The sequence below is a fragment of the Trachypithecus francoisi genome, unplaced genomic scaffold, assembly GCF_009764315.1.
Source record: "Trachypithecus francoisi isolate TF-2019V2 unplaced genomic scaffold, Tfra_2.0 Lachesis_group3, whole genome shotgun sequence".
Lineage (NCBI taxonomy): Eukaryota > Metazoa > Chordata > Mammalia > Primates > Cercopithecidae > Trachypithecus > Trachypithecus francoisi.
The window spans coordinates 126,022,889-126,042,749 of record NW_022681468.1 but is presented as its reverse complement, the minus strand read 5'-3'; the positions used below and the strand labels follow the sequence as shown (position 1 = coordinate 126,042,749).

Here is a 19,861-nt window from a genome sequence, read left to right as displayed (position 1 = left end):
GAGCAGGGAAGCTGAGTAGCAGATATCAGAGAAGCAACGTAGCCCGCAGCTTAACTTCATGCATTTTAAACCTTTTTTTCCCCATTCTCTTGGGTTTCAAAATGTAACCTTGAGGCAACTCAAAAGCCTTTCTCCTTAGCCTTAAAATCGACTCCACATCCCTCCCCTTTCTCACCTGATATGCTCCCTTTTCATTTATCTAACTGTATGCTACTATTTAATTGTGCGATGTCTTAGAAGTTTCAGGGGCTAGTCTTGAGACAGACCAAGTCTGGAGACCCAGCTGCAAACCTCCAAAAATTACTTCAAAATGGTTAATTAATAACCTGGTCACTGTTAAAATAATGTCAATCCGAAATCCAGGTGGACTGAAACCCAAACTAGCCACCAGGACAAAACACACAGACATCATACTCAGCCCAGTTCTTGTTCTTGCATGTCTTCCTTATCCAGTCTTCCCTTTAAAAACCCCTAAAAATTGCTTTCCCCACTAAAAATTGAAGCAGTTACTTTAAATAGCAATCTGGCTACTTCCCCCTTTACTAGTTTTGGGTAATAAATTTACTTTTTGTTATCAGACTTCGCTTTTGTTAATTCAAACATCTGCACCTGCTTTGTTTGGTTACGGTAAGGGATGGGGGTAGCAGTGGATGGACAGATTAATGTGAGGATGAAACAAGAGATGAACGTTCCCCCTCAGCCCAATGTACCCCCAGAAGGAACCAGGGCCCCATATACAGATGGGAGTCAGGTGAAGTCCCAGCGGCTCTGGATTTTGTTCCAAGCAGAACATGTGGACAGGCAAGCAGCACCCTGTCCCACCCCAGCCCCTCTGGGGACTGCCAAAGGGCTCCTGGCTGGGGCAGTGCTTACTCCAAAAACAGGGTAGCCACAGTAAGCCCTGGCCCAGCATAATCCCTTCTAATCCCTATGTCAGGAGAGCCAGCTCTGTCACACCACTAGCTGCGGTGGAGTGGCAGGACCCTGCTACTAGCCTGTGAGACCCAGGCTGCTTTTTGGTGATTTCCCGGTTTGCCCACCATTGCTTTGCACTCTGGAGAGGCCTTGTTGGGAATTAATTTTTCTCCCATTACTCTGAACACTGTTGAAAGAAAGCTCAGGCTTCCAGGGGGTTCAATGTTTGTCTACAACAGAGCCACTTAAGCCTCAGGCCTTTGTTTTCATCATCTCCAATAAGCCCCAATTCCCAGCATGTTCTATTTGTCCTAAATTGGTGGCTTAGCCTGGAGAACAACAGGAGCCTGGTTTCAGGATCTAATGGATCTGGGTTTCCATCCCATGTCCCTCACTTTCTAGCCCTGTGACCAAGGACAGATCGGCCCTCTGCAAACCTCAGTTTTCTGATCTGAGTATTAAAGATGACAAGGGAACCTTGCTTTTGGGGTGTTTGTAAGGATTGTGATTATGTAAAGCAGAGGTCACTATAGGTTGAGCTAGAATGGGGCAACCTGCATTCCCCGATGACCCCCCTTTCCCATGGAAGCTCTTTCGTAGAGGAGGTTAAGTTCCCAGGTTAACCCTCCAATGCCTAGTAACTCCCCTGCATCCCAAGGCATAGTGATCACAGAACTCAAGCAGTGCTGCTGTGTCCAGTGCTGTTTCTAGGGACCCAAATTGGCCCCCACCTTAGCCAAAGGAGCTTTGGGTTCTGAAGCGAAGGGTCATTTTAGGTGCCCCCAGAGGGTGGGCACTGATGGAGACACATGGCTCTCCACTCTGCCTTCTCACAGACACTGTTCACCACCACCAGGCATGAGCAAAGCACTTAACAGAGCACGACACTTCACTTTATCTACAAAACCACTTTTGGAGCTTCCAGATAGCTACATGCATGGAGGTTCCTGGAGGGAGGGTGGCATGTCCAGGGAGGGCATGGAATCTCTGTGCCCCTTCACCACTAAATTAAAAAGTAAAAAACAACCCTTTCAAACTCAGGTTAGCATAGAAAAAAGGGCCCCCTGCAGGCTTAATCCACCAACTATTTCATCTCACAAGCATTTACTGGGTATTGGCCATAGGCTGGGCCAGGCCCTACCTGGAGGGACTCAGCCCTAGTTGGGAGACATGCAGCTGAGGTTGAAGGGGTATTCTTGAGTGATCTCCAAGCTTTGCCATCCATAGCTTTGGACAAGATATGACATCTCTGAGCCTCAGTTTATTTGTAAAATGGGACCATTACCCTCTCTGTGACATTGTTATGAGATTATGTCTAAATGTGCAGTGCCTGGAAGACAGGGATAGAGGGAGGTACCCTCATATCCTTGGGGGCTAGAAAAGTTGAGTGCCTGGTACAACGCACACATTCCAGGCACTGGGAAGAAGCAAGCCAGGTCTATCTGTGGGTAAGCCAGGCACCCTTTGTGGCAGTCGGAGCTTTTGAGTTGGGCCTGTGGGCTGACCCCAGCTCCCACAGGTTCCAACCGTAAGGAGGATATTCCCATTGGCAGGCACGGCACAGCAAAGGCAAAGGTCAAGAAGCCCTAGGCATTTCCAGGGAAGGGGTGAGCCAGGGCTGATGGGAGCCTGATTATATTCCTGAGCCACCCAGAAATGGCTTGGGATTTTCTGTGCCCTCACAGCCTTTCCCTCAACTCCTGGAATGCTCTTTCTAAGGTCTGGCCAAGGCAGCGAATGGTCACATGCAGGATAAGGTGGTGGGAGAGAGCAGGAAGAACCTCACCACTGGGGCAGGACACTGCTCCCTGGCTGGAGGCTGACCTGTGACCACTTTGCTGGTCTGCACAGGGGCCCCAGCGCCGGCAGAGAGACCAGGGCCACACGCTCTTAGGTCAAGGGTTCCAGATCCTTCCCAGGAGGCAGCAGGCTGCTGGCAGGAGGTGGTGCTCTGAGGCTTGTCTTACAGGGACACACTGGCCTGTTTCTGCACAGGATGAGTGTTTGGAGGGGAAGTGACTGAGCCCCCCTGGCTCTACCACGGCACGCTGACGGGAAGCAAAGGCTCCCAGTTTTAGCCAGGACACACCTATGATCCAGCTTTCCCTCTCCTGACCTTGGATTCTTGGTTTATAGAGGCAGAGATCATCTGACCCCTTAGAGACGTTCCCTCCAGCTCTAGGATTCAATGCCCAAGATCTGCTTCTGGCTAAAAACCAAACTCACCAGATGTAGGCTTCATCTGGCCACAAGTCCTGGGCGAAGGCCACAAAGCTAGGAGGCCCAGAACAAAGCCGTACTTTGAAGGATGTCAGAAGAAATCTTAAATTTTATTTTATTTTTTGAGACGGGGTCTTGCTCTGTCACCCAGGCTGGAGTGCAGTGGTGAAATCTCGGCTCACTGCAAGCTCTGCCTCGCAGGTTCACACCATTCTCCTGCCTCAGCCTCCCGAGGAGCTGGAACTACAGGCGCCCGCCACCTCACCCAGCTCATTTTTTATATTTTTAGTAGAGACGGGGTTTCACTGTGTTAGCCAAGATGCTCTTGATCTCCTGACCTCGTGATCCATCCACCTTGGCCTCCCAAAGTGCTGGGATTACAGGCGTGAGCCACCGCGCCCGGCTAGAAATCTTAAATTTTAAAAACTGATGGTCAAAGTTTTCTTGAGACTGCTTAAGGGTCATAAAAACTGCCAAGTATTTGTTAAGTGAATGAGGCCAGCAAACAACTGCCTAAGCCTCTGTAAGAGCTGAAAGTGGGCCGGGCGCGGTGGCTCAAGCCTGTAATCCCAGCACTTTGGGAGGCCGAGATGGGCGGATCACTAGGTCAGGAGATCGAGACCATCCTGGCTAACACGGTGAAACCCCATCTCTACTAAAAAAAAAAGCTAGCCGGGCGAGGTGGCGGGCGCCTGTAGTCCCAGCTACTCGGGAGGCTGAGGCAGGAGAATGGCGTAAACCCGGGAGGCGGAGCCTGCAGTGAGCTGAGATCTGGCCACTGCACTCCAGCCTGGGCGACAGAGCAAGACTCCGTCTCAACAAAAAAAAAAAAAAAAAGCTGAAAGTGAACCAAGGGAAGCGCCTGACCAGGCCCACTTCAACTCCTCAGATCAGAGACTTGTGCTTCCCCCTCTTCCAGAATTTTCAAAAAGTCAAGAGAGGCCAGGCGCCGTGGCTCACGCCTATAATCCCAGCACTTTGGGAGGTCGAGGTGGAAGGACCGCTTGAGGCCAGGAGTTCCAGACCAGCCTGGGCAACTAGCAAAAATGAAAAAAGTCAAGACAATGAGGAAATAACAGGTTTCTGGCAAAGGAACAGTGTGCGTTATAAAACCATGGCACTGTGCAGATTCCCCTTACAGGGTCAAACTTGAGCAGCTGTCTGTTAGTCCTGAGCCCAGGACCTGCAACCATGAGTGCTGGTCTTCTGGGGGTGCTCCTGCCCCTCAGTCCAGAGCAAACTGTGGCAGCGGCACAGGGTGAGGCATTATTTTGAATTTAGAGACTGCAGATATATCCTTTGCTCTGCATGTCCTTAGCCCAGCTCAGCAAGAGGGACGTAGGAAGCGGCTCAGAAGACCCTAAGAGGCCTCTCCTGGCTTCGTCCAGGATCTTGGCAGCACAGGTGCCTTTCTTTTCTTAGAGAAATTCTCTCCTGGTCCAGAGGCCCAGGCAGGACCTTCCCACTCCCAGCAGGAGGGCTTCAAGCCCAGAGCCCTTCAACGATGCTACTGACTACGCTCTTAGATCGGTATTAGAGGCTCATCCTTACCCAGACCTCCGGGGGTTCCCCCAAAAGCTGTAGTCCCTCCCTGAGACCCAAGTCTAGTTGAAGCCTTTTTTCAATAAAACAAAGATGTCACCATTCTAAATATTTAGATATCCTCACTAGGAAAGATCCATTTACCACATTATCTTAGCTGGCAAAACCTTATTTTTCTATTTCTTTTTGAAAATATACACCTTCTATCTTCCTTGTGGAAAAAAATAACTGCCTGCAGAGGGCTGGCTGGCTGGCACGTCATTTGAGCACGTTATCGGCAAAGACCCTGTCCACGAAGTACAGTGCAAGCAGCTTGTGGCATGAACTGGCTGTAGCTGAGGAAGACACGTTGTCCACGGGCCTGCCTGTCTTCCCGCACACACTCCAAGAAGCCAGAGCCCTTCCAACTGCTCTCAAGACGGCCCCTTCCCCCAGAAACACATGCTTACACACGCTCACCCTGATGCTGCTGAACACACACACAGCACTGAGGGCCTGCAGGGGCTGGCTGAGTTTGAGCACCAAGAAGGTAACCCCTTCCCCAGCCCTCTGCACAATTCCATCATTCAAGGATGTGAAAGCCACTCGTCAGTTCTCACGCTAATTCACACATTCACCCACTCATTCACTTATTGATACACACTTAAGTGCCTGTTAGCGGTAGCTGGCCTTTCTGTAACCCCTTCCCCTTGGCTGCCCTCCCCACAGAGACACACTGTAAACTGCCCTGTTCTTTAATTCCACCACATGCTCATTTTGTCTTTGCAGGTTCTTCACAGGAAGGGCCAGACAACATTACTGTGGTCCTCTTCCTCCTTGTCTGGTAGAGTCGCCCTCCACATTAGCTAGCTGGGGCTGTCCAGAGAAGGATGGGTGGTGCTGAGAGGGGTGGAGCAGCTGAGGGAACAAAGTGAGAGAGACCCAGGATGACAGAAGAACAATGGAAAATAGGGGCTTCCAACCCGGAGGGGTCTCCTAGAACCCCATGGTTCCCTGCTATGTTATTTCCAAGTAAAGCCCACCCTCAGTGTAAAGGAATGTTTCTGAATGGGTCAAAAAGCCGTGAGAGCAAGACCAGCCTGGAAGCTCATCGTGTTCTGGGCTCATGTCTGCCTCAATGGTAGCCCCCAGTCAGAAGCTCCGCAGGAAGCAGTACCAACAGCCACGCTCCAATTCCTGAATCTGCTTTATTTCTCTGCATAAGGAACCCTGAACAGGCAATTCAAATTAAAACAAAATAAATATATGAATATTCATGTAAAACTGTCCTTTCTAATGAACAATTATACACAATGTACAATTTCATGTTCACTGGGTGGGTTTACAAAAAGGTACCATTCCCAACTAAAAATGCACCAAAATGGTTTCATGCAAACTTATCAAAAGTGACCAAAAATATGGAGGGAAAAACCTGACTGAGAGCACTTTGTTTTTGTTGTTTTTGTACAATCACAGAAAAATAAAAACATCTAATTTCTTTGTTACATTTAGAATAACTAAATGTGGCCACTGTTTATAATGTTGGTTTATGTTCCTAAAACATCTACGTAGTTACCATAAAAGTATATCAACATCAAATCAGAAGTGAGCATTACTGAGGGACAGAAGGGAGGGTGAGAGCACCCGCGCGGTCAGTAGTCGGTGTCGGAGCCCTCGGCGTTGTCCACGTTTCTTGAGAGCATGTAGTTGTCCATGTCGATCGAGCGGCAGTTGTTGATGGCATAGCGCAGGCGCTCGGCCATGACCAGCTGGCTGGAGTATGGGGGCAGCCTCAGCTGGAAGAAGCAGGTCTGTGAGGTAGGCAGACTGTCGTAAGGCTGTGGAGAGAGACCCAGAGCTGTGACTGGGAACATCAGAGTGCCATAAAAGGGGGAGTGGAGCTGCCCATGACCTCTCCCTGCCTTCAAGATGGAATTAACATGGCCACATGGTTAAGTCAAGTGGACACAGAGACTGGGCCAGATAGAATGAGCCGAGGCCCCACTGCCCCGTGACCCACAAGGCTCTGGGTGAAGATGTTCCTTCCTCTCCTCACCTCCTCCAGTGTCTGTGTGTGTAAAGTGAGGAGAAACTCTGACTGGCAGGATTGCTTAAGAGAATACACTACACACAGCGCCTGGCACAGGGTGAGAGTGTAGTAAGAAGGCACCTGTCCTTCGTACCCATCCATCAAGAGGGTACAGACTGGAAGCCAGCTGCAGGAATCCTCCAACAGAGCAGGTAGAATGGAAAGAACAACTGTGAGGTGCAGCCGGCTATGGGAGCCTCTTTGCCCCCTTCTCCTCTCCCTGTCCTCATGTGCATTCTGCCTCCTTTGCTGCGTCCTGGCTGCCTCGCACAGCTCACATAAGGAAGGGGCAGTCAATTAAACCCCAGTCCATCCATTTAACTGATGGTGATGCATCCTTTAAAATTATAATTATGGCTGGCAGCAAAACAGGTGTTCAGGATACATTAGGAAGTTAAAAAAAGGCAGAAAAAATTCTACATACATCATGTAAAAAATTGTACAATTGAGGCAAAGACTACGAAGAATTTCACAAAGGTAAAAATAGCTACTACTGGAGAGACAGGATTATATATGTTCCTTATCCCTCCTTGCAAATACAACTATTTTCTAAACAATTCATAATAAAAGTAATGACATTATACTGTTTTTATAAATTTTTAAAAGGTTTGCTTAAAAAAAAAAAAAAAGAACATGTCTTTTCTCACTCAACATCCTCTTGAAATCAGCCCTCCTTCGCAGAGCCCACACGTAGGTGAGCCGCATGTCCTGCTATGGGAGGTGGACGGCCCAGTAGCCCAAATGCACCAGAGCTCATCACCAGAGTGATGACATAGAGCTCAACACAGAAAAACTGAAAGCAGCAAGGAAGGGAGGTGCCACTAGGTGGCTCTGTGACCTAAATGTGAGTACTGTAGAAAAGATCTAAAAGCCACAGAAGAAACGACCACAGTAGTCAGTTACTGAGGCTGACAACCCTGAGGCCTCCTAAAATGGCAGGGGTAGCCCAGGACAGATGCAAGGCAAGGGTTGTTTCCAGAGCTGAATAGAAATGAGCCATTTCCTCCTCCCTACTTCTCTCTGAAGCAAGAAAACAGATTTACAACTTACAGTTCTTGGCAAGTCATGCAGAAAATTTATGGAAAGGCTTTTTATAACCCTTCCTGCACGTGGCTTCTCCAGCAAGCCTAGCCCAGCAGAGCAGCGGCCTGCTGCCTCAGGAGGCAGCACGGGGAGGAGTAGCTTTGGCTACAGCAACTTCCAAGAGTAGCTACTGGAAAAACACCAGAAAGCCAGACACTTAAACTGGCAGGAAGGGCCTGTGTGTGAAGAGGCCCCACTTCCCTTACTGTTTTCTGAACAAACATCATGGGCCCTGCTCAGAGAATTGCCCAGCTCATATGGGAGAGGGGGCTTGTGAAGAGTGGGGATGGAGACAGAGGGAGGAGAGGCACTCCTAACTGAATGCAGTAAGTTCTGGGTTTGAGGGCTGTACCCAGTGTTCAGGAGGTGGAGAGAAGGAGTCTGGCTAGGTCTGCCTTCAGCAGTGGTAGGGGCACTCCTGGAAAGCATCTAGGAGGGGTTCCTGGAGGAGTTGACTGGCACTGGGCTTATAGGATGAGTAAGTGCTTGCCAGAGATAGAAGGAAAGGGGTGCGAAGGAGGACTTACTAAAGCAGAGGGAACAGGTTACATAAAAGCACAGAGTTTTAAAAACAGCCTGGTCTACTGCGGAGAAAGGCAAGCAGCCCATTGTGACCAGAACATGAGAAGTATCAAGATGTGAATCAGAAAGTGGGGCAGAGGCCAGACTGTGGAAGTGTTTAAGGCAGCTAAGGTCATTGGTATTTATTTCGGAGTCAACATAAGGTGCCTCTGAAAGGTCTAAAAGAAGGAGAATGACACGGTCAGATGGGTGCTTAAGAAAGATGACTCTGGCAGCAGTGTGCTTTTCAGACTTTAAGCCCTCTTATTCCTAAGCCATCTGTCAAAATGGCAGCTGGGCTGGGGCTCTGCAGCTGGGGCCTTTAGATGGCAGAGATGCAGCCCTGCCTGCCCCACAATGCATGCCACACAAGCGGGCACAGACTGTTATCGCTGCTCCCCGCATCTCTGGGTTCCTTCTGGGGCACACACCCACCAGTTAATGGTTAATATCTTCATGAAAACAAACAAGGCCATGGCTCAGCGCAGGAACAGGCAGTATGATGATCCCTGTGCCAAATTCAGCTTTAACTCAGGAAGATGCTGGAAGATTTAGGGAAGGTTGCTGGTTGTAGTATGCTCTCTACATCCACTTAGGACTCTTCCCACTGAAGCTAAATGATATTTCTAAACAAATTTTACTGCTTGATTTTCTCATTAATATGGAAATTCCAAGTATTAAGCATGAATCGGCAGGCCTACTTGAAGGTCATAGTTTGGTTTCCCCAACATAAAAGCAACAAGGGGCAGAGGGCCAGGCATGTTGGCTCAGGCCTGTAATCCCAGCACTTTGGGAGGCCGAGGTGGGCAGATCTCCTGAGGTCACGAGTTCAAGATCAGCCTGGCCAACATGGTGAAACCCTGTCTCTGCCAAAATATACAAAAATATTAGCCAGGCGTGGTGGCACGCACCTGTAGTCCCAGCTATTGGGGAGGCTGAGGCAGAACTGCTTGAACCTAGGAAGTGGAGGTTGCAGTGAGCTGAAATCACACCACTGTGCTCCAGCCTGGGCTACAGAGTGAGACCCTGTCTCAACAACAACGAAGCAATAAGGCAGACATGACAAAGAAAGAAAGAATAGCTTACTTACCCTATCAACCTTCATGATTTGAAATCTCTGAGAAATGTCAGCAGTGTTGGCTGGCAGCCGAGATCTTCCCGACACAAACCTCATGAACAGCACCCGCTCTTCATTGGAGAACTCTTCCAGCGTATGCCAGAACCACTGCACCAGCTGATGCTGCTCATCCACCTCACGGTACCGCACCACTTTCTTCAAGACTTCCACAGAGATCTCGGGCATCCCACACACCATTTGCTCCAGCTGTTTTGCCGTGAGGAGGGACAGCAGCGGCACAGGAACAATCCAGGACATCCCTTCTCGGACTGCAGCCACCTGTTCCCAGGAGAGGTTGCTCATTCAATGAGTGTGGGTGAACCTGGCATGTGCTATGGGCCCCGTGGGGCTAGGTGCCTCCTGCTGCCTGCTCATCTGCTCCCCAGACCCTCCGCTTGTTTCTCAGACCGCCAGGCTCTATGAGAGTCAGTCAAAAAGGCCCACCCTCCCTCCCTCTCAACCCTTCTTAGAGCCTGTCCCTGCTGTGGGATTCTTACACTCCTGGTTCCACTTCAAGTCCAATTCAGGAGCCTGCCTTCCCTCTACCACAAAATCCCAGCCCACTGGGGCCCTCTCTGATGTCAGCCCCGCTCACTCATATTCCTAATCATATGTGGCCATATGCTGTCAAACTATGCATGTATGGACACTTCATCTCATAAAGGTAAGAAGCTCTTGGGACACTCATCTAGTTGTCTACTGTTTTTTAAATTTATATTTGTCTTTTGAAAACAGTTATATCCTTTTTGTAAAAATTATTTATGCTCATTGTAAAAAAAAATCTGAAAAGTACAAAGAAGAAAGTAAAAATGGGAAGTCCTTCTTTAGGAAGGCAATAGAAAAGGCAACAAATTTAGTCAAGACACTTGGGTTCTAACTCCCAGCTCTACCGATAATTAACTCTCTTAATTTTTTCATCTGAAAAATGCAGACATTGCTGCTCTCAAGTGGCTCTGATGAGAACTATATATGAGTAACCACATGAAATTCTGTGTGACGGGGTAATTCTACACTGTGCTATTCTCTTAGCATCATAGTGCTGGGCACAGGCAAGGTGGGGAGTGCCAAGTGGGGTGCAACCAGGGGCTGCCTTGACAACTTGTTTAGAAAAATGTCTCCTCCAAGATTATACAGTAGTGCATACCCTACACACAGACTCACCATTGTTCAAGGTTTCATAAATACTTCTTTGCTCCTGGCCAACTCAAAACCATCTACCACCAATTAAAAAGTCTGAGAACCTGAATAGGGACGATACCTTAAGGAAGTGAGTAACTACGTGAGGTGATGGAGATGTTAATTTGCTTCACCATAATCACCTTTTTACTATCTATATGCATATCCTATATTATCCTATTGTACACCTTAAATATATATAATACAATTTATTATATTAAAAAATAACTGGGCCAAGTGCAATGGCTTGCCCTGTCATCCCAGCTACTTGGGAGGCTAAGGCAGGAGATCCCTTGAGCCCAAGAGTTCAAGGCTGCAGTAAGCTATCACTGTGCCACTGCACTCCAGCCTGGGTGACAGAGCAAGACCCTCTCTTAAAAAATAAATAAAAAACTGGCACTAAAGTTGGCCAGTAAGGATCAGAGACTGGCAGTAAAGGCAGGCTCTACTGTAAAGGTCAATACCCCACCAAAGTCTGCCAAACAAAAACAAAAACGAACAAACAAGCTGTTATGTTTAGTGGAACACAAAACAAAAGCTGTTTGGAAAAAAAATTAGGCTGAGGTATGGGACTGGCTCCTTGGAGATGGCAGGGGGACAACTGAGGACAGCTATGGGACAAAGAGTTCTAAGAGATGAAGAAGAAGTGAAAGAGGAAGAAGGGCTTTTTACTGAGAACAGAACAAAGCCAGGGCAGAGCAGAGCACAGCTGTGGAAAGGGAGTGTCCATCCAACCCTCAGAAGAAGGGTCATCAGAAGAGCCTGGACACCATCTTGGAGCCTGGTTTGGGGTCTTGGCTCTGCCGTGGGCACTCAGTGCTTTCTTCTGTGAAACAGTGCTGGCAATCCTAACCTCACAGAGTAACTATGGGAAAAATGGCAGGCAAGAGTGCCTGGCACCATGGCTGGCATGCAGGAGGTTATCAATACATCTCTAGTCAGTTATTTATTCTCTGGGGATTGAAAATATTCATGAACTGGAGACAAACACTAATCCCTGGCTGTGTAAACAGCATCACTGACAAGACCCAACTTCATTAGGCTAAAGATATCATTTTTCTGACTGGACTTGGCCCAAAGCCAAAGTCTAAGAAGGAGCCGGGAGTGAGGGGTATGGAATATGTATACTTCAAATTACTAAACTTCTATGGCTTCACAGCCTGAGTCCAGCTCTTGAGAAGACCCCAACATATTCTGCAAATAAAGTATTGTTGAAATGCTATTAATGATTGTATTATCAAAAGAACCATTTTTGGACATGATATTTACTTCTGTGGTCACTCATTCACACTCCCATTATTTATTAAATGCTTACCTACCTGTCGGCACAGAACAAGGTAACTCAAATGAAATAGAAAATGCATTCTTCATTCAATTTCTTGCAAGCTGAGGAAACAAGACCTAAATTCTGGGGCCTAATTCTTAGACCATAACATAGAAGTATGTGATATATCTTGAGGAACCTCAATGAACTTCAAAGTAAGGAAAAAGATCTCTACAGGTTGGTGACCTGGAGGAAAGCTTGTGTGTGCAGGAGATGCCCTCTTAGCTGAGGTTTAAAGAATAGCAGCAAGAGAGGGAAAGGGAAATGCATGTGAGGTCATAAGACCAGCATTTGAGGGTTCATTTACGTGGGCCCTGACTAACCCAACTAGAGTGGGGGAAAGCAGTAAGCAGTAAGCAGCTGAGCTGGGAAGCAGTAAGACATGAGGACAAACAGGACTAAGGAGGAGTAAGAAGGCAAGGTCTGAATGCCAGATGAAAACGGTCTCAATCCAACCAAAGACCAATTCAGAACCGATTTAAGGCACTGGGTAAGGAGAAGGCCTGAAAAGTCTCTGAATAGGGTTTGAAATATAAATACAAAGGAATCACTGAGTGCGGTGGCTCACGCCTACAATCCCAACACTTTGGGAAGCTGAGGCAGGTGGATCACTTGAGACCAGGAGTTCGAGACCAGCCTGGCTAACATGGCAAAACCCTGTCTCTACCAAAAAATAAAAAGATTAGCTAGGAGTGATGGCACGTGCCTGTAGTCCCAGCTACTGGGGAAGCTGAGGCCAGAGAATCACTTGAATCCAGCAGGCAGAGGCTGCAGTGAGCTGTGATTACACCACTGTACTCCAGCCTGGGCGACAGAGTGAGATGCTATCTCAAAAATAAATAAGTAAATTAAAATAAATACATACATACATACATACATACATACAGAGGAATTAATACAGTAAATAGGCCGGGCACGGTGGCTCAAGCCTGTAATCCCAGCACTTTGGGAGGCCGAGACGGGCGGATCACGAGGTCAGGAGATCGAGACCATCCTGGCTAACACGGTGAAACCCCGTCTCTACTAAAAAATACAAAAAACTAGCCGGGCGAGGTGGCAGGCGCCTGTAGTCCCAGCTACTCGGGAGGCTGAGGCAGGAGAATGGTGTTAAACCCGGGAGGCGGAGCTTGCAGTGAGCTGAGATCCGGCCACTGCACTCCAGCCTGGGCGGCAGAGCGAGACTCCGTCTCAAAAACAAAACAAAACAAAACAAAACAAACACAGTAAATACATATCAGATTTTGGCATAACCAGTCAGCTCTCATTTGGGGATAAACCCAACCATTCATGTGTACCTCCCGTTAAGTTTCATCTTACCTGTCTGTCCATCTCATGAAGTCGATATTCAATGGCCCTCTCCACATATTCCTTCCTATTGGAAAATGTGAGTGGGATACTATTTCCGCCAGGGATTATAGGAACCATTTTGCCATCAGCACTTTGGCCAACAAAAGAATCAAGAGGAATCATCTAGGAACAGAAGAAAAAAGAATTTTTATTACATGGTAGAAATGACAGCAAAAAGCATTTTACATACAAATATGGCACAGCAATAACAAACTCACAATTTTTAAGGATAAAAACAAGGAAAACAAGACAGGCAGGACTGATCCGGCTACTTGATCAGCAGCAACGTGATCACTTAACCAGCTGTAGTTAAAAATGGGACCAAATCTCTCCGTTCCCAAACCAGGCCTGTTGAACTCTGGTGACCCCAGGCCTCCCTTTCCACCTTGGTTCTTCACTCTAACAGGCAGAAAAAAATGAAGGGCGAAAGAGCAGCTAAGGCCAGGAACCTGCTCTATCTATCAGAAGCTGTTTAAACTGCTTGGGTTGAGCTGCTAAAGGCAGCAATGGCATAGATATGGCATGGTTCAGACAGACAGCAAGTGGAAGACTATATCTCAATTTTACACAGAAAAATTCTAGTCTGTGCATATAGGAAGTCAGCACCAGTAGAAACATAGACTGGCCAGGATTTACCTCATGGAAACTCTCCTCGGTAATCCCACTGTCTTCAATGTGAAGAATGCTGTTGAGAGTCTGCACGTAGAGCAGATCCACCTCCTCCAGGTCCTCTAGGGTGAGTGGGACACAGCACAGCTGCTTCCACACCAGAGGGGCCAAGTGAAGGTCCAGAGGCTTCTTTGTGCGAATGGCAACCCCCATTAAAATTCCTAAAAACTTAAACTGCATTAAGTGTTCATCGAGGCAGGCAGAAGGGTTAAAAAGGAACCTGCAAAATTAAAGGGAATATTTCAAACAATATTTTCCTCATTTCTGTTAGAAATAAGTTAGCAATGACAGCTACAGTGTTAGTCTATACCTGTACTGTTCAATATGGCATCCATTAGCCACATGAGGCTAAAGTAATTAAATAAAACTAAAAATTCAGTTCTTCAGCTTCCCTAATCACATGTTGAGTTCTCAAAAGCCACATGTGGACCACATGTAGTTACTGTTTCACACAGCACATGGACTGTATTCTGAACTATTTTTAGAAGAACTATGTAAGGATCTTAAGCTACCTGCTCCAGAAAGCCCTGTTTTCTAAAATCATTCTGTTTTTAATTTACAAGTCCATGAAACAGGATCCAAAATTCAAAATTTTGCAAATATAAAGATAATATGTAATTGCAAATACTAACTTTTGTGACTTGCTAGCATAATAAAACTTTTAAACAAATTTTGGTGTAGAGAATTCATTATGGGGAGGCCATGTGGGCCTTCAGGAACATAAATCAGGTTTCATGACCAAGTCTGAGCTTCCTCTCCCCTCTATATTATCATTGATTTGGTCTCAATAAATACCAAGTCTTGAAGGATGTGCCTGTTTCCCTTTTTTTTTGAGACGGGGTCTCGCTCTGTTGCCCAGGCCGGAGTGCAGTGGCACGATCTCAGCTCCCTGCAGCCTTCATTTCCTGGGTTCAAATCAAGTGATTCTCTTGCCTCAGCCTCCCGAGTAGCTGGGATTACAGGCATGTGCCACCATGCCCAGCTAATTTTTGTATTTTTTATAGAGATGGGGTTTCACCATGTTGGCCAGGCTGGTCTTAAACTCCTGACATCAGATGATCCACCCGCCTCGGCCTCCCAAAGTGCTCGGATTATAGGCATTAGCCACTGCAACTGGCCTGTTTCCTCATCTTTGACAAGAGGATAACAATAATATTTACTCCTTAGGGTTATAATGAGGACTGAAGGGGATAATAGGTGTAAAGCACTTAAAACAGTGCCTGGTACATAGTAAGTACTCAATAAACGTGAGCTATTATTATTATTTTAGACACATAATGAACATTGCTGACTGCATACCTGTCCCTATTGTAACCCACTTCTGCGGTGGCATTGGGAGAGGGTATAAGAAGGTCAACAATACCAGTTTCAAGTTCCTGTAGAAGAAAGAAAAAATTTTTTGAGAAATGACAAATGCATGAAGAGAACAAACCAATTACATTAAAGATCATACTAAAAAGAGTGTATTTTGAGGAATTTATAATGCCATGTGACAACTGATAATTTCACACTTCATTTTCGTGGTTTCAATTTAAAATGAGATTAGGAAATCCCCCTTATGGAAAGCACTCATGTATGAAGAACCAAAAGGAATGAGAAAGTCAATCTAGGGGAGGAGGAGTGGTGGCTATGAAGAGTGTAGTGATGTTTCAAATAGATTCAATAATGATAGTCAAGCATTATTTTAGTCACAGGGTTTACTGGAAAAATCCTGATACTAGGCAATGCTGGAAAGGACAGAGCTGATCTGGAAGCAAAGCTGCCAATGCAGATCTTAAAATTAGAACTGGTCTAATTTTAAGACCAGTTCTTAACATTTATTTTTCTAACTCCCCTGGAATCTGGCAGTTCTACTTTGTTCTAAAAGCACCAGAATAAATCAGAGCACATGGGTGCTCCTGGATTTGTCTGTTACATAAATGTACATATATGCCATTGCTGTTTGTTCTGCCAATATTATAACACAACAGATGGTGAGTCACTGGTAGATGCCTAAGAACTGATATTTATGTAGTAAGGTATCTTGACAAAGCATTTCAAAAACTGTTGCTCTAATTTGCCTACGTATCACTAACAGCATGACTTTATATGAGGCTCACAAATGCATCCTTGCTACATTTACGAAAACAAGCCTGGCAGAGTGATCACTGGAAACAGCAAAATGGCCACTAGCAGACTAGGTAACTCGGCAGGGGACACTGCAGGAATATACCTGGCACATCTCTGTGATGGTATCATCAAACACTCCTCCAGCATCATCAGCCCCTTCTCCAACCAGCTTAACCTTCCACGCTCGGGAAGGCAGACGGAGGTCTGATGCATTCAGCTTAACTACTTGTCTCGCTATTTGGACAAAAATGGGCTTACACTTCCGTCCTCTTTAAAAGAAAGGGAGAAAGCAATGAAATACAACTCTTACCAATTTCCCCAAAATCACATGACATCTTCCCATCAGTGAGTGAAAAAGCTAGTTTAACAGCCAAACACTGTGCTAGGCCCACTGTAACCACACCAGGTACTAATGTAAGTACTATTATATCTACCCTGCCTTAGAAGTGAGTAAACTAAGACTCACAGAAATTAGTAATAACATCCACCTGAAAAAATCCCAGCTCGTTAGTGAAACATACATACATATGCTAACCTGGTTGATATCCTCTTTACAGTTATCTGAGGTCCATAGTTTTTGCCTTGAACCATGGTTTTTCCTATGGAGCGCACCATTGGCAGAGTGTAGACTCTCGGGGCTAACAAAGGCCGAAGTTGTCCCTGTACAATGCCCCAAGTTCCAGCATTATAATGGGATGTGCTGTTCTGTAACAGAAGGTACGGTTATCAGAAATGGTATAATCTAGGCTTAAAAGAAATAACAATTTTCACTTGTAGAACATACATTATTTTGGCTGGGGGCAGCGGCTCCTGCCTGTAGTCCCAGCACTTTGGGAGGCTGTGGTGGGCGGATCACTTGAGCCCAGGAGTTCAAGACTAGCCTGGGCAACATGGCAAAACCCATCTCTACAAAAACATAAAAATTAGCTGGGCATGGTGGCATGTGCCTGTACTCCCAGCTACTTGGGAGGCTGAGGTGGGTGGATCACCTGAGTCCAAGCAGATTGAGGCTTCAGTGAGCTGAGATCACACTACTGCACTCCAGCCTGGGCACACGGTGAGACCCTGTCTCAATATTATTTAAAAAATTGAAAAACAGAACATACATTCTTTTAAAAATGCACTTTAAGAGCATAAACTCAGGATTAGTAACTATTAGTAACCTGTAAAATTTTTTTTGATAAAATATATAATTACTATTTTTAAAAACCTTAGAAAATACAGAGAAGGATACACATATGTATATACAAATTAAGTGATTCCAAATCCTACCATACAGAGATGCCCCATTGATAATTTCATCTATCTCCTTCCAGTTCTTTTCTGTGAATGTATACACAACGTTTTTCACACTGTTATCATTTTGAGCTGCCTTTCTCAATTCACTTTACATTATAAACATTTCTCCCACTAATTACAGTTTGCTAACACTCTGTTTAGTGCTGCACAGGACTCTGCTGCCTGGCTATCTATTTGTCAAATCACACACACACACACATATACCCACACACGATAGCTAGCCACTTTGTTACTGGACTAGTCCATAAATAGACAAATCAGCAAAACTTACTTTATTTCCCCGACCTCCCTTTCCCCAGGACCCAGAATGCTAATTTGTAAGAAGAGAAAAAAGTATCTGAAACTTCTCAGATTCATTTATGTAACAACCCTGACTGTGGTTTTAATAGCTTTGTGTGCTTACATTTTAAAATCATATTCTAGACTTTGCAGAAATGGCACGCTTAGTGGCTGAGTGTGGTGGCTCACACCTGTAATCCCAGCAATTTGAGAGATGGAGGTGGGGGGATCATTTGAAGTTAGGAGTTCAAGACCAGTCTGACTAATATGCTGAAACCTTGTCTCTACTAAAAATACAAAAATTAGCCAGGCATGGTGGCACAGGCCTGTAATTCCAGCTACTCAGGAGGCCGAGGCAGGAGAATTGCTTGAACCTGAGAGGCAGAGGTTGCAGTGAGCCGAGATTGTGCCACTGCACTCCAGCCTGGGCGACAGAGCAAGACTCCATCTCAAAAAAAGAAATGGTATGCTTAGCCATTCATACTTGATTTTTGAACAAACCAAAACACAGAAGGAAGACCACTCTGTGTCTAGCACCATCATGACCAACCTCTAGACTGTCCCTAACACAGCAATAAAATGGAAATAGAACTGTTATCTTATTAGCCATGAAAGCATTTTCCAAAGGCAGAGGGAAAAGCCCTGGGGCCTGGTGAGCATGTCATGGGCACTGCTTACCACGCCAGTCTGTGCCTGGCTGCTTACCACGCCAGTCTGTTACCTGGTTGTTGGGGCTAAGGTTCAGCAGTCTCCAGGACGAGTACATGAGGTCAGAGAAGTGGTAAAGCAGCCGGAGCCTGGCCCGCACCGTGTGAATGCTGACTTCTCTCAGCGCCCCGTACTGGGGGGGCAGTGTGTCAGGCAGGCCCAGCTGCAGAGGTACTGACACACCTGTCCAGAAAGCAAATGGGCACTTGTGAAGGAAACAGCATTGCTTTCACTTTCCACATTTTGAAAAACTTCAAGCATATAGAGAAGCTCATGGACACCCATTCCAACCTCTATCCATCGATTCATCTTAGTTTTTGTGTGTGCATTTGTGTTGGTTTTTAAAATGTCTTTATCGGGGGCAGAGAAAAAAATAAAATAAAATGTCTTTATCATTATGGAAATGAAACCTGGTATTTTCTCTTTTCATTTCCTATTTATTTAACAATAGAACTTAGGCAGTTCCTTCACAAAAATAAGTAAATAAAGCCAAGTTTTTCATTTCACATTTAATAATTACCATCTTCATAATACCGCAAATGTGGGCAAGGACTAGGTAGGCAGTTCTGGAAAATGGAAATGGGAAACTTAGCAGAGCCAACTCCATATTCGCTAGGGATCTGACACAAAGTATTAACGACAGAAACACACAGGTGCATGATTCATGAAGGCTTTTACTGTAAGAATAAGAGTTCTGTAAGAAGCAAAGACTACAAGGCCTGCATCCACAGCTACCCTCCCACAAAAACACAGAGTGAAAATAAGATACAAACTCCCTTGAGTTTCCTGTAAATAAAGACTGGTACAGTGCAATTCCCAGAGGCATTATGCTTGTTCGTAGTAAAAACTAACATTTACTGAGTCCCTTCCATGTGCCTGGCACTACTCTAAGAGCTTTACATGAATGGGTCCACTTACTTCTATAGCTCTTTGCAGTAGGTTAGTTATTATTATCCTCATTTTGCAGACAAAACACTGAGTCTCAAAGTCACTCAGATCAGGAGGAGGAGCTGGGATTCAGCCCCAGCAAGGTGGCCCCAGAGCTTGAACCTTTACCTGTCACATTGGATAACTTCTGCCCTGAAGTGGAAGTGAAATCCCTCTGAAGCCACCGAGTACCTGAAATTGTCAGTGCATAGGCAGCTCTGCTCATTCTAGATTCTGTTAATAGAAACCATTTCCTGCTTGTTTGGAATCTACCTGGAATTCCCACTTTTCTCTCTTAGATATCTAAGAAAAAAAATCCCTATGGGGAAACTTAGGACCCCCTAAGAAATAGAGGGGTTAGCAAAACCGGAAGAGAATGCTGAGCTCTTAGACACAACTTTGCTTCAGGGAAATTCTTGTGCCTTAGACACCAGAAGATGGTAGAAAAACAAGGTTTGAGGGCCTTGTCCAATGGCTGGACACTGTGGCTCACACCTGTAATCCCAGCACTTTGGGA

The 19,861-nt window shown here is 46.0% G+C and overlaps 1 protein-coding gene across 7 annotated transcripts in view; it reads right to left on the bottom strand.

Annotated features, from left to right (window-relative positions):
- Positions 1-5,845: 5,845 nt before the first annotated feature.
- HERC1 (HECT and RLD domain containing E3 ubiquitin protein ligase family member 1) overlaps positions 5,846-19,861 on the bottom strand; it is a 231,466-nt gene continuing 217,450 nt past the window's right edge. For all 7 annotated transcript variants that reach the window (XM_033189823.1, XM_033189828.1, XM_033189825.1 and 4 more), the window contains exons 71-78: positions 18,431-18,600; positions 16,667-16,836; positions 16,235-16,400; positions 15,322-15,398; positions 13,990-14,242; positions 13,324-13,476; positions 9,480-9,785; positions 5,846-6,494 (exon numbers count right to left, since the gene is read on the bottom strand). In XM_033189823.1, the coding sequence (XP_033045714.1) occupies positions 6,309-6,494; positions 9,480-9,785; positions 13,324-13,476; positions 13,990-14,242; positions 15,322-15,398; positions 16,235-16,400; positions 16,667-16,836; positions 18,431-18,600 (1,481 nt within the window). In that variant the 3' untranslated portion in view covers positions 5,846-6,308. The remainder of the gene's footprint in view (positions 6,495-9,479; positions 9,786-13,323; positions 13,477-13,989; positions 14,243-15,321; positions 15,399-16,234; positions 16,401-16,666; positions 16,837-18,430; positions 18,601-19,861) is intronic.